The sequence below is a fragment of the Pogona vitticeps genome, chromosome 2, assembly GCF_051106095.1.
Source record: "Pogona vitticeps strain Pit_001003342236 chromosome 2, PviZW2.1, whole genome shotgun sequence".
NCBI lineage: Eukaryota > Metazoa > Chordata > Lepidosauria > Squamata > Agamidae > Pogona > Pogona vitticeps.
Window position 1 is genome coordinate 150,806,922 of NC_135784.1, and position 15,252 is coordinate 150,822,173.

At 43.6% G+C, this 15,252-nt stretch overlaps 1 protein-coding gene across 2 annotated transcripts in view; it reads left to right on the top strand.

Annotated features, from left to right (window-relative positions):
• Nucleotides 1-15,252, top strand: part of ESYT1 (extended synaptotagmin 1) — a 56,502-nt gene that overhangs the window by 14,160 nt on the left and 27,090 nt on the right. For both annotated transcript variants that reach the window (XM_020785511.3, XM_072990850.2), the window contains exons 2-4: nucleotides 11,292-11,333; nucleotides 11,426-11,560; nucleotides 14,492-14,565. In XM_020785511.3, the coding sequence (XP_020641170.3) occupies nucleotides 11,292-11,333; nucleotides 11,426-11,560; nucleotides 14,492-14,565 (251 nt within the window). The remainder of the gene's footprint in view (nucleotides 1-11,291; nucleotides 11,334-11,425; nucleotides 11,561-14,491; nucleotides 14,566-15,252) is intronic.

The following is a 15,252-nucleotide window of genomic DNA, read 5'->3' on the forward strand; positions in this document are numbered from 1 at the left end:
TGGGTTTTTTTCAGTTCGTAACTCAAATCTAAGTACTTAAGTCAAGTCAATATTTTCCTATGAGAGCGGTTCTTAAGTCAAAATGTTCTTAACTCGAGCCGTTCTTAAGTCAAGACCCCACTGTACAGTATTTGGTTTTCTACCTTGTTTGCTGTGGGGTGGACTTTAAAAGGAGGGGTCCTGTACTACTTCTGTTGCTGTGATTTGAATCTTTTGTTCTTGCATTGGATGTCTGGGAGAGGGACCAGTTGAGATTATGGGGAACAGGCATGGCTGGTTGAGATATTATTATGTCCCCCTGTTACCTGTGTAGCCTTGGGCAAGCTGCACAGACCTAGTGCATTACCAGAAGGAGAGACTGGTAACAAACAAAACATTTCTGAGTACTTATTTATACTTAGAAAACTTTGAGAGGGTCATTATCTTCTTGCAGTCATTTATTTTTTGTTTTCTTTGGAGTTGTTAATTTCATTGTGAGCCATCTTGAGCTCCATCCCTAGAGAAGGGTGGGCGGGTGGAAGTAAGTAAATGCCTCTTTTCCATTGCAGTCTCTGTACCTCCGAAAACTTACTGTATAGGTTTGGGAGACCTGTCCAAGCAGCATGGAAACGGCTCTGCTGTTGTTGTTACATCCCATCAAGTTACCTCCGACTTACGGTGACCCTATGAATGAGCCATCTCCAAAATGTCCCATCTTCAGGCTGCCCTGCTCAGCTCTTGCAAGCACAAGCCTGTGACTTTCTTTAAGGAGTCAATCCATCTCATATTTGGTCTTCTTTTCCTGCTGCCTTCAACCTTTTCCAGCATTATTGGCTTTTCCAGAGAATCTTGCATTCTCATGACATCCCCTAAGTGCAACAGTCTCAGTTTCATCATTTTTACCTCCAGAGATAATTCAGGCTTGATTTGCTCTAGGATCCATTTGTTTGTCATTTTGTCAGTCGGTGGCATCTGCAAAGGTCTTATCCAGCACCATATTTCAAACAAATTGTGTTTTTTTTTCCTGATTAACTTTCTTTCACTCTCGCATCCGTACATGGTGATGAGGAATACAAGAGTATGTATGGTCTTGATCTCCAGTGACACATCCTTATATTTGCTGATATTTTCTAAATCCCTCATTCCTTCCAAGTCTCAGACTTCTGATTTCTTGGCTGTTGTCTCCATTAGAATTGATAACTGAACCAAATTGTACAAAATCTCTTATTTCAATTTCTTCATTGTCAGTGTTCAAGTTGTGTAGTTCTTCTGTAGTCATGATTTTTGCATTCTTAACGTTCAGCTGTAGTCCTGCTTTGACACTTTCTTCTTTCACTTTTCTTAACAGTTGTTTGAAGTTATTGCTGCTTTCTGCCAGTAAGAGGATATCATCTGCATATTTTAAATTATTGATGTGTCTTCCACCAATTTGCATTCCTCCTTCATCTGAATCTAGTCTGGCTTTCCAGACGATATATTCTGCGTACAGACTGAACAGATAAGGGGATAAGGCTCACCCTTGTCTGACACCTTTGCCTATAGGAAACAGCTTTGCTTCTCCATGTTCAGTCCTAACAGTCGTTTTTTTGTCCACAACACAAATTATGTATTAAGACAATAAAGTATTTGAGGCACACCTGTTTCTTTCAGAACAACCCATTAATTTGATCTTTTTCTGAAATTCTTTGGTGTGCTCTAGTCGCTAGCAGATATTTGCAATGTGATCTCAAGTGCCTCTTCCTTTTCAGAATCCAGCTTGAAAGTTAGGCACAGGGATCAGCTAAAATGTCCCCTTTTTCACTACCAGAGATCGCTGTGTGTTCAAAAGCCCTCCCCTGAACTAAGGGGTGCCAACCCTCAGTCTCATCAGAAAGTTTGGGAGTATTCCATTTGGTGGGGTGTTAAAAAGAAGTTGATGCACGAGAATCTTCCCCCTTGCTTGAGAACTGCGAAATCATTTTTTTGTGAGTTTTTTGTTCAAAGCCCTCTTCAAGGAAGCCTTAAGGTTTCATTTCATGTGCCTGTAGCAGTAGTGTTCAAACCACAGAAGAGCAAGTTCAAATGAAATGTATTAGTTTTAAAGGTACCACAAGACTTCTGCTTTGTTGTTGTGAGAGCAGATCAATATGACCATCTCTTTGGAAATGGCTGAGGTTTTTTGGAAGCTAATTGTGGGTTTCATGGAGGGAGACCAGTGCTGAACAAGCTTTCTTGCAAAACAGCTTCTCCCCAGCTGTTGTGTTCCTCTGCGGTGTGCACCGACAGGGATTTAAGCAGAGGGCATGCTGTCTCTTTGCACCAGTGCAAAGGGGTCTTTGCACCAGTGCAAAGGGGTCTGGCCCCTCTCCTTGCTGCCCCACCCCACCCCATCTGGCTTGCTTTCATTGTGCTTGACTGTTGCTTTGTTTCACTTCTCAGGAATATATGGCCTTTCCTCCCCTCATTCTTTGTCTCTGCTTTTCTGGACGCACAGCCTCATGTCTAATCGGAATTGTGCATTTATTGATCAGGTCCCTGAAATGACTGGAAAGTTCATTTCTTCTCTCTCCCTCCCCCTCCCTCTCTCTCTCTCTCTCTCTCTCTCTCCCTCCCTCCCTTCCTCCCTCTTAAATTAGGCTGGTGGGTGTTGCACACATACATGGCAGCCTTTGTATGAGTAACAATTTTATATTGAAGCCATTAAGAGAGCTTATACTCCTTCTTTTAAAAGCAGAATTTTTCAAGGAGTGTGTACAGGGTTGTAACTGGATCTGTGCCTCCTCCTACTTTAGATCTGGAAATATTTAGGAAGGCATGGAGCTGGCATGAAGGGTGGGCATTCATTGGATCTATGCCTGTGGAAGGGTCTCTGTTGCCAACCATCAGAGCCCCTTGACCTCTCTTTTCTCTTTCGCATTTGTCTCCTCCATCTGTGTGGACCTTGACAGGGACCCAGTGGAAGGACCTTCAGCCACAGCTACCCCTCCCCAAGCTCTAATAGGGGAGATAATGGGAGGGTCTGCCCATGAGCAGAGCTCAGGCAAGCTTATTTTTGCAGTGAAAGCTCCCAAGGATCCCTGCTAGGCAGTACTGTTTTTATTAGTTATGTTTTTATCCTGCCTTCTTTCCAGGGAAATGGCACCAGGGTGGCAAAACGGGTTGCCCCTCCACCTCTGCTTTGTCAACAACAATCCTAGGAGGTTTCCTCAGGCTGAAAAAAGCAGCTGAGACAAGGTCAACCAAGTGAGTTTTCAGTGGCTCACAGGGGACAAGAACCTCTTTAAATGAGTGGGACTTAAGCAAGAAGAATGACCTTGGTCCTGACCCCCCACCCACCCAATTTCACTGAGGTTTGCACTGGATTATGTGCAAAGTACCAATCTTAGTGACAAAATAAACCTACCCTGTTTCCCCAAAAATAAGACCTAAACTGAAAATAAGCCCTAGTATGATTTTTCAGGATGCTCCTAATATAAGACCTACCCCCAAAATAAGCCCCATTTAAGTGAAAACCTGCCCTCCACCATTGTGCAGCAACCAGAAGAAAATGACATGACCATACAGTATTTGTAGATTGTCGTACATGAAAACAAACAAACAAAAACCTTGAAAATAAGCCCTAATGCATTTTGGAGCAAAAATTTATATAAGACCCTGTCTTATTTTCGGGAAAACACAGTACTAGTGTTTTCAAGGATCATTGGTGCAAATATCTTGCTGTTGCTTCAACTCCAACCCATTGCCTTCTTTTCCTACTTTTATCAGTATTTGAACATTTCTTTATAAATAAATATTTTGCAATCCTTGGGCCCTCAGCGTTTCCACAGCTACTCTAGTGCTTCTAATGCCTATTTTGCAATTGCCCGTAAAGTCACATAATTTTTTAACCATTTATGTGTCCTGTCTACTTATCTGTATTGCAGAGTGGTTTTATGGCAATTTGGTGCCTTTAAAAAACAAAAGAGTAAGTGGTTCTCCCAAGGATAAACAGTCCTACTTATTAAGAGAGGAAGAAATTCAAAATCTGAGTCCAATGGGACTTGTTTTTGAAAAGGCATGCACAGAATTATGTTACAAGGCCTTGAACAGTGATGCTGACTTTACCTAAAGCTGTCTCATCTGTCCTTGGATGTCAACAGCATAAGAACAGCTATCTTTTAGCAAGTAGTGCTGTGAAAAGCTTATCAGTCTTTGGTCTTTCTTGCCCCGCCTGGCTCCTTTCTGGCCATTTTGACTGTTTTCCAGAGAAGAGAAGAAACAAAACTGCTGCAAAGGGAAGGTCAGCTGTGGCTTAAGAGACGCCAGGATTGCTGGGTCTTCCCTGGTCTTAAGAAGTCTGTGTTCTTTTCTTCCATTGCTTTCATCACTCTAAGGAACCGTGAAACGACTGCCGGGAAATGGATGGCATCCTCACAAATCGGAATTCCCCAGCTACAGCCACAGCTGGAAACGCACGGCCCAACTGGGGCAGCTGATGCCTCCTCCTGATGTTTGGCAGTGGCTCTTGCCTTGTGTGCCACCCACAGCCTCATCCCCACTCAGTGCAACACAGATTCTTTTGTTCCACAAGGATAAAGGAGTCCGTTGACTGCTTTTGCTCTAGATGGCCTCTCACCTCATTATAGAAAACAAGCTGTGAAGTGCCCGTTGTACATACAGGAATCGGTTGTCTGCGGAGCAGGCCTATGAGCACATCAAGAGTCTCTTCTCCATCGTGGAGAAATGGCAGAGGCCTCTGCCAGGAAAGAAAAAAAAGAATTTGCTTCTCTAAAACATTGCTACCATCTTCTCGTGTGCCTATTTTGTGAGGCTTAGTATAAGGATGAGGAACCTCTAGATATTGGAGGCCTCTAGATATTGGAGGCCTACATTTCTGACCATTCATCATCCTAGAGATGATGGGAATTGTGGTCCGGCAATATATTAAAGGCCGCATGTTCTTCCCCCTCCTCCTCAATGGGATGAGTATCAACAGAGGTGGCCATCATGAGCCTTACGTTTGCACACATTTTCCCCTTCCGTAGCCAAGTGGGGAGGATTTCAGGTTTTTTTGTTTGTTTGTTTTTTCTTCTGACCCTTGGTACCAGTTTAGTGCAAGAACACCAGGGGACCCAAAGTTGGGAGCCACTGATCTAGAGGATCCACCAGTTACCCACCACGGGGCTAAATCAGGAATGGACATGTGGCCTGTCACATGTGGTTGGGTTACAGCTTCTGACTCCTTCATCCTTGGCTATACTTGGCTGCCAAAAATGGAACAAGAACTGAAGAGCCACGTATTGCCTGCTCCTGAGCTGACACCAGTCGACCAAACTGAACTGGCCCAAAGAGAAAAGAAGGGCATGCACAAAGTTACTTTACATGGAGTCACTCCAGTAATTTGTCTAGCGCGCTATTGGCTGCTTTTGTGTGCAGCAGTTGTCAACTGACTGATAGATTCTGAAAGTTAGCATCCTGCTTTTCCCTTCGATGTCTCAGGGGAACAGAAGTTAGAACCTGGCTGGGGACCCTCGAGCCACAGCCATTCCTGGTTACATATAGGAAAGCAAGGCATACATACATGTGATTCCCCTATTCCTGAATTTTGTAAGGCACCCGATCCCTTCTCGTCAACCCCTCAAACTGTATTTTTAAAGTTCTCTTTGGTCAGAAAGCAAATCAGGAGTTTTTATGAATGTGATTTAAACAGAATGATAACATACATCCTTTGCACTACGTTCTTACTCCCTGCTCTGTTATTTATGTCTCTCATCCATCTAAGTATATGTTATAAGATCTCAGGGCAAAGAATACTGTATGTTGGGCCCAAGCTGTTGATTTAGCACTAAATGCTAAGTCAGAATTTTGGCTCAGCATTCCTATGGAAGAATATGCTCATGGAAGCCACCAGACTCCTCGTGCAAGTGGCTAAACTAACACAGAACGTAACCAGAGCAGAAATGCTAATTGTAACATCTGATTTTGCTCGGCACACTTGCTTTTACACAGTAGACTAGAAGAATCCTGGGTTTATGATTGTTGTGAACTTGGCCAGTAGCACCAAGCGATGTATTACCTTTGAGTCCAGGAAATTTGTTTCTCTGCCACATACAAAACTGAACGTGGTTCATAATCCGCCTTCAAAAGATCTTCTCCTTTCTGCACCCACCTCTTTCCATTAAGGTGTCAGGCAGTGGGTAATCCAGATGTTCTGGGACTGCAGTTCCCAGGAGCCTTCACCACCAGCTGTGGTGTCCGAGGTTTCTGGAAGTTGCAGTCCAAGAACACCTTGGTTACCCAAGGTTGGGAACCAGTGGTGTAGGGCAAGGACATTGGTTTATTGTGGTAATTGGCTTGAGCACTGTGTGTCAGAAATTTTTGATGTCTGTTGCAGGTTACCTGAGGATGAGAGTTCTGCTGCCTTCAACACACAGTGTTGGCCATGAGCCCTAGATTATCTAGTGTACAATCTTAATAAAAGCGGGAATAGCTGTGTTCATGAAGGAAAAAAAAATCTAAAATCCATATTGAGTGATAACTCTGTTAGGCCAACAACAACAAAAAAGAAGGTAAACAAGGTGTGCCAAAGCACTCTACAAGCTGTCAAAAAATAATATTTCTGTTATGAAAAGTGAGCAGAGTGTGCCCTAACAAAATAGATGCAGCTTTGACTTATATTGTCCAAGATAAAGGTGCAGAGTTTCTAACCTCCCACCTCAGAGAGAGGCTGTGAGCTAGCCCACATTAGAACAGCGATCACTGGATGAGACCCATTTCTTTGTCTACAGTTTCCCTCTGGCTTTACTTCTTGAAAAAATAGGTAGGAAAGAAGGACTTAAGTCCCACCCTGTGAGTTTTTTGTGTCTCTCCTGATGAAGAGGTAATTTTCTTGAAAGCTTGCACAGGATTTCTGGGCGTTTGCGCTTTTTAAAAAAATCCCTTTTAAAAACCTGCCTAACAAATGTATCACCTTCATTTGGATTTTAGTATATAAGCCAAAATTTAGGGCGGGACAAGAGACCTAACTAGAAGAGGAAAACCTGGCCACTTTCATTTGAATGAGCTGTAGGTTTTTTAGCTGAGGCGGTGAGGATTGTGGGGCCTTACCAGTTGTTGCTCAGTCTTGTGTGTATTTGTTACCATGACAGTTTAACCGCAGGAAGCCAGCTGCAGTGGACCAGGTGCAATGCAGGCATGGATAGCCTGCTTGTGTGGAAGCAGGGGGCAGGTGGCTGCAGAAAAGCAGCTGTGTGGCTTCAGGGTTTATCTTCTGCCAGCGGTAGTGGAGCCTGGCTCATCAAGCTGAAGCCCTGAGACTTTCTGAGTAACAGCGACAATGGCTTTGTCTGCCACACTTTTCAGGCTTTTTTTCCCTCGGCAACTTAGCTGCAAACTTCGTAGTACATGGTAGAGAAACTGATTTTTCCAAGACCAGTGTATTTTGTTAAGCTACCATGTTGTAGTGCACAGTGCTTGAGGGTGGATTAGTCTTGAACAGGTACTTAAGAAGCATTAACCTTAGAAAACACTGGTCCCAGTAGAACCTGAAACCGCTAGAATTTATTGCTTGATAAGATTCAATCCAGCTGCATTTTAGGGCTTTGATGTGGTGTGGGGAGAGTCATGATGAGCATCTGTATTTCAAAGTTTCCCTATTACACCGATACTCACTAATGTTATCTTTCTGCCCCTGAAATTTCAGTTCCTTGTGTCTCTGTGCATTTCATAATTTGTCTGAAGGAGCTTTGCCGTATACTGTACTTGGTTTTAAAAATCTATTTAACTCCAGTCTATTCCCTTGCAGGCAGGGAAGTTCTGCGTTCTCTCAGTGGCCAACTATTGGGCAAAATCCTGTTGCTTAATGTAGTAAATTGCACTGGAGTAGTCCCATTGAAACAGTGGGGATTTGGTGAGTCAAATCCTCCATAGGCTCCATTGATTCAATGAGTCCACTCTAGTGTAATTTACTACACTAAGCAACAGGATTTTGGCCATTGTTATAATAGGTACAAAATAGTTACAAAAATCTTAACGTTTTTCAAGTGTTAGGCTTGTACATCTTTATTTCTCTGTGGCTACTGACAAGACATTTCCATCTTTGTCATTTAACAGGGTGTGTTTTTGAAAAAACATTTTTAAAAAAAACCATACCAAACTCTTAGAACCTACAAGCCATAGTGGTGCCTGGGCATTATGGGAACGATGATTCCAAAAAGTAACCTTTCCAAGTTCTGCTCTTTCCATTGCAGGAAGGAAAAGTTGACATCGGTCTGCTTGATTTTCTTTTCCTGAAACTATTCTTACTTGAATTACAGCACTAGATAGAGATTTGTGCTTCCTGAGCCGAAACCATCCTCATCCCAATTTCTTCTCCAAGGTGACCCACAGTCTGTGCCAAGGAATCTTTTCTGCTCCCATGGGCCAGCTGTTTGTTTGTTTTTTTAAAACAGACTTTTAAAAATGAGTGACTATGTGGAGAGATAGAGAAGGGAGGGAGGAGTGAAGGTCAAACACAAAAAGACAGGCATCCTGGAATAGCAGTAAGCGATGGCCACCACCTTGCACAGTTTAAAAAGGCTCCCGGTTATGATTGATCCTAGGTAGCTGGGAAAGAACAGGAGGGTGCTGTTGCCCCATTTCTAAGCTGTCAGTAGTATTTTGGCAGGCAACTGTGGGAACAGAAGGTAAGACAAAACAGGCTTTTCAATCTTCCTTTGTCTTTAAAGAGTTAAGACTGCATATTCTCTTTTTAAGCACATACACACTGCAAGTCCTATTGATCTCTCTGGCATCTTGAAATTTGATCACATAGGATCATTGCTCCCATGTGCCTAAACTAGGGATGGGACTTTTGTTGGGACTTTTTTTTTTGGACCACTGCACCCAGAGGTCTGCTGGAATGGCCTTCACCAGAATGCTGAGGGGTTTGTTCCCCCACCCACCCACAAAAAAGAAGTCCTTTTGTGTGTTCAATGTAACTTACAGCTGCTGCATAAATGATAAAAGATCCCTCTATTTCTAAGTTTTTGAGGCTATCTAATGAGGGACGAACTGGCTGGGCAGAGCTAATCTGTGTGGCACTGCAAAGGATTAGGGGCACTGTAGTTTCCTGAGAAGCACCCTGTAGGGAGCATACTGGCCAGAGAGACGGCTAAACTCCTAATGCTTTGCAAAATGAGGGAAAGAGTAATATTTTGTGGAGGCCATTAAAGGGGGAGTGTGGGAAATAACCAGGGAACTGTTACCAGGCCTGCCCAGCAACAGTTGATGAGAAAACTCTCTGAGAAAAAAGACACTGCAGACTTTATCTTGTTAGTATTCAGGTACCGGTAGTGAAGAAGAAGAATATGAATATGGCTCCCTTCTTCACCCCAGACGCTTTTATTAAGCATGCAAAACAAGCAAAATTAGCATAAGATAAGAATTTGGCCATAGAGGTGTCGTGTGGTTATCAGTCTTAAGGCATTCCACGCTTGCGCACAACGAGAATCACATAACAATGGGATGATTATAAGGAGAATCACAGGAGAATGCATGATTATACTAAAATAATGATTATGTTAAACATCACTGATGTATCCCTAAACAACCACAAGATGGAGCTCTAAACTCCAAAATCCCGACAGGGGAGCTGGAGTCTTCTTTTGGTACCAAGACTCATCCCTTGGGTTATAGATATTCCCCCACACAAGACACACAGTTGTACCTCGTAGGCTTTGGACCAAGGGGCATCTCTGTAAAACCTCTCCTTAGCATGTATATCTAAAACATCATGTCGTCTGCTTTTATGAATATGTATAGTTTTGCTCTGGCAAGTCCTCCTGCTGCTGACTCAGACTGAAACCTTGACTCTTCCTCCTGTCAGCCCATCTCATTGGTATCTGTATCTTTCCTCAGAAAGTTGTGTTATCAGAACTGAACTGACATCCGCTTCCATGAAAGGGGGTACATTTTGTCCTTGTCTGATACTTCAGTTACAGAAGCCGCCAACAAAAAAATACTCATTTTCATAAAAAGTGTCAACATGTTGGCTTCTGCGTGGACCACTGAGACTTTAGGAATCATCGTTTTACTTAACGCTGCATTTTGGGTTTGGAGGGGGTGGCAGTTTGGTGGATAATAACCAAGTCCTCTGCATGCCAACTCAGAGATAACCTTCAGCAGGACTTCCTCCCGGGTATACTATACAGTGGATAGGAGATCTAGCCTAAATGGATTCTCAATTAATTAATTCTCAAATAATTTGCTCATATATGTGTACACTTGATCCCCCGTCTCTCATAGACGCACATACATTTGTGTGTTTGTGTATGTGTATTCATTGGTGAAAGGAGCAATCAATGGAAACTAGGACAAATCTGAAGTCCTGCCAGATAGATGCTCTCCTCCTTGCTGCCACCTCCCCGTGCATGTGCACGTAACAGCTTCTTAGCTAGATCTAGGAGAGAGCTGTATCTTCTCTGTGAAACTGGCAGCTCTGCTCAACCTACCGGTGGCGTGCTTTTTTTGGAGAACAGGAAGGGTGTGGTGCTCTTGCTAACTCGTGGCTTATGCTGTTGAAGATCAGCTGCTTTTCTCATGTCACCCAGTCATCCCCCAGCTACATCGTTGACAGCCTCCCCTTGGCCCCCTTACCTCTGCTCTCAATCAGCAGATGAAGAAAGTACAGACAGAGAGAGAATTGCTTCACCAGACAGCTGATGTGCCGATGGACAATGACGAAGCAGCCCAGTCTCTGTGCTCCAAGGATATGAGCCGGACTCCTGGTCCCCTTGGAATCTGCCTTCCATTCAGGGCCTGTAATCAGCTTTATCTTCCCCTGATAACCCTGCCGCTTGTTTCAGGATCATGAAATCCCGGGTGTTTGTGTAGAATGGCTTCCAGTCTAAGCAGGACCAGCCCTTTGCACCTACGGTGTGTGATTTTGGGTGTGGGTGCTTAAGGGGAACCTCATGGGCTATATGGGTTCAAGGTCACTAAGGCATGAGGTTGGCTCCATGGAATTTAAGGGGAGTTTTGTCCCAAGTAAAACCATTTAGGTTTCCAATCTTCAGTGTCATTTCCCTTCTTTTCTCTTAATGGGTTTAGACTTTGGTCAGTGATTTGCCAAGCAGTCAGTGAATATTGCTCAGCGCGCTGTTAATATTGGGGAGACATGAGGCACATACTTAAAAATAGTACCACTTTTCTGTTACAGAATTGTAGAACATGGTGGTCACTTTTACTGAACACATTTGACAGGATTGGTAGAGGACTGTGTGTGTGCGTGCATGTCCAGATGTTCACAGTTGTAGGCCCCATATCACTAGCTAATTTATATTTATTTTCTTGTCTTTTTTTCCCCCATTATGTAGGTCAGTTTCCCAGATGTCGAGAAAGCAGAGTGGCTCAATAAGGTGAGAAGCAGGGCACTTCACTGGTTCTTTCCAGGTGTGATTGTTGTGCAACATAACTAACATAACTTTCTCTCTTATTTGCTGTGTGGTAGATTCTGGCCCAGGCTTGGCCCTTCTTTGGTCAGTACATGGAGAAGCTGCTGGTAGAGAATATCGCTCCAAGCATCCGGGCCTCCAACACCCACCTCCAGACCTTCACTTTCACCAAGGTTGACCTGGGAGAGAAGGTAAAAGATCAGCAAAAGAATGATCAGTCAAAACCTTACCCTTACCCAGAGGACAAGCCCAGAGCAGTAGCCTGCAGTAGCAAAAATCATGCATCCAGCAGGGCTCTTCTTGTGTAAATACAGTTTATAAAACAACAAATGTAAATAAAGCCCAACAGTATGTAAAGGAGTTCAGTAATAATCACGCTGAACTTAGAATTAAGCTTCCACTGGTCTCAGTCGGTAACAGCCCTGCCCTGCCATTAGACAGAGTCAGACAGTGGCATCAGGCAGCAGATGATTGGAGGTAGCAGTGTCCATCTCCCCAACTGTACTTCCTCAGCCTCCCAGCTGTTCTCCTCTTTGGAGCACTAAACTATGTGTTCCACACAGTCTGTCATTACACTAAACTAGCACGTGGTGTAGTGGTGGATGGCCAGGGCTGATGGGAAGGCCCAGGCTAGTCAATTTCTGTACAAGAAATGGATGAGATGTCATTTTGTTCCTTGCCTCAGGCAGCAAAAGATCTTGGGCTGGCCCTGTACTTCTGAGTGGACATGTAGAAGATTGTGCTATACAATATGATTAGAGATGGGCACAAATAAAAAAAATGAATTGCAAAATTTGTCAAAAATTGCTAATTCGTTGATTCATATTTGTCCAAATTGATGGCCGCCAGTGAATATGAATCAATGAATTTTTTGCATTTTTTAATTTCTTGATTCATGAGGCTATAAAGTGCCTACCCCCCAGGCACTTAGAGACACCAAAATCATAGAGAAGCTTCCCCTGACTCTCCTCTACAATCCCTTCAAGTGGTGAAGGTTAGGTTTCTCCAAGCCAGCTGCTAAAGGGCACTTTCCTGGGGGGACCCATTTCATGGGTATATAACTCTGATGTCCAAAACCCAATCTTCACCGCACTTGGAGGGTTTGCAAAGTAGAATTCCAGCTTCTCTGTTATTTTGGTTCTCTAGGTGCATGGAGGGCCATTTTATAGGGTTTTAAAGGCAAAAGGGATCAACAAATCAATTCGTCAGGAAAAATGGTTATTTGTGATTAGTCAACCTTGATGAATGAAGAATAGAAATGAGTCGCCATTTTTCTGATTCATGCCCATCTCAAAACATGATCATCCAGAAGGGGAAAGAACTATGGGAGTGGAGCCAGACTAGGTCAGCTGAGATTAGATCTCATTGAAATCAACCTTTCATAACAAAACTTGTCCCATTGATTTCATTAGGAGTCGGTTAATCTAACTTAGTCTGGGTTCAAACCATGGTTTCCAAACAACAAATCCGTAGAATAGGTTAAGGTGCAACATTTTCACAGACCTTTAGCTAGTAAAACATACACAGATCATGCATACAGTAGGACCCTCATATCTGTGGGACTTGTATCCGCAGTTTCACTCCTCTGTGGTTACCACCGCCCTGTGTACAGCATACGAGGAGGCAGGCCTTATGGTCTTTGTCCCTCTCCCTCTTGTTTGTATTTAGAGCTTCATATCCACAGTTTCAGGCATCTATGGTGGATAGTGGAATTGTTCCTTTACAGATACGTATGGGGGTCCTTCTGTACAAAGATTTAATTAAAAACAATAGTAAACATTATTATAAACATTCAGGTGCTCAGCAGTTCTTACATCTGGGTAAGTAGTAACAGGTTTCTGTCTGTATTAAAGCATAAGTAAAGATCTCTTGAATTGACTACCAAATGCAGCTACTTCAGTTTTGATTTAATATTTATCACTAGCAGTGGAGACATTTTCATGGATTGCAGGTGAATTACAGTTTCCCCATTTTTGGACATTACTTGTAATTTGGAGCAGCGGGGACGAGAATGAGGTCCTACAGCTTTTCACCATGTTTTGATACCCTTTGCCTTTCTATCAGGCTGGAACATTTTATAGTCTTATACACTGGGCAAAACAGAATTGAATCCTGCATTTTTGTTGCATAAGGAATACTCTTATTCCGCAGCTGGTGATGATTCCTTACTAATGCACCAAGAGCTGTAATCTCACATCCTGTACTTTCATTCTAGACACAATCACTATCTCATTTATGGCTTTCCCATTAGTCACATTATATCTTGCATATCTGCAGTTTTGTGGTCAAGCTTAGCTTCCAGAGCAAAATCAGTATTCTGTTTATTAAGTTACTACCTTTATATAGCGGCTTTCTTCTAATGCAGTTCATATTTTACTTTTGATCTGTCGTCTTCTGTGGTTGATTACAGAGCATGAATAATATTCTGAAAATTCAAATTTTCCTTTGCTAGAGTTATGTGACTCAAACTTGATTCTGTGTTTCTCCATCTTTGTTATGATTTCTTTGTTCTGGTCTTTAGCCTACTTGTTAACAGTCTGTATACCTTCAGCTTCTTCAGTTTTTCCTATTTTGGGCGGTGGAGAAGAGATTTTAAAAAATCAAACAGTTGTGATTATTCAAGGCTTATTCAACATTATTTTTTCACCATTGAGGTGAAGATCTGAATCCACATTATCTTCAGGGTTTCGTTAGGAGTGGGGTTCTCACCTTTTTGGGAGGGCTACGAATACCATCATTCACCATTCTGGGAGTTTTTGATCCATATTCCACCATCATTTGGCATGTGTTTGGTGAATGTGGGAGATAGGGCCTTTTCATCCGCAACACCAACATCTTGGAAACCCTTCTTTTCCGAAGCTCCCTGTGCACCTCTCTCACCCAGCCTTCCAGAAGATAAACCAACTTGTTCTGGTGTGCTGTTGATGTCCTCTGAGAGGTGCTGAGGAGACTCCAGCTTGGGAGAGTCCAGCTCCCAAAACAGCCATGACAGTGAAGGGTGGTTTATGAGGCTCATCCATTACACTCTGGGCGTGCAGACCCTTGCGGTTTCCCCAAATGTGGGAAATGGGATGGCACAATTTGTATATGTTTTAAAGTAGTGACGTTTCTTCCACTTGCAGCCCCTCAAAGTCATTGGAGTGAAGGTCCACACTGGCCTCAACAAGAAGCAAATCTTGCTGGACCTAAACATCAGGTGAATGTTAAGCTTTTGTCGCGCTGTTGTGCTCGTTCCGTTAATTAGCCTCCAGGAGGTGAGAACAGATTCTTCTCTGCTGAGTAAGTGGCAAAGTACTTGTCAGGTTGCCAAAGCTGTTCCTTCGACTGCTGGGCGTGTGCTGCTCTCTTTCCTGGAAGAGCACACATCCTGAGGGCAGGTTTTGTCCTGCGCCCAGGGAGGCTGAGCGGCACTGCCAAGGAAAAGGCCATTTTCTCTGCCTCTGGTAGAGCCCAGCCTGGCCCTTGATTGACGGGCTTTCCACTGAAGAGACACTAAGTGTTACCTCTAAGAAGAGACAGTGCTGACCACTGAGCTTTTCACGCTTGGTGCAAACATTGCTCCTACGCTTTGGTGGTCAGGATAATCATCTTAGAACGGCAGAGCTGGAAGGGACCCTATAGATCATGGAGCCCAGCCCCTCTCAAGGAGACACCGGGGGGGGGGGAGAATCAAACTCCCCACCTCTGGCTCCGCAGCCAGAGGCCTAAACCATGGTGCTATCCAGAAGTGGACTGCTGTGCAGAACACCACCACCCAAGATTAGAAAAGCAACTTTCTGGGACTTCCACTTATCCAGAGCTGGCTGTGCAAGCTGGGAGATTCTGGGAACTACAGCCTGCCACCCAAAAGCCAGTGTTTCCAGGATGGGGTGGGCAGTGATAC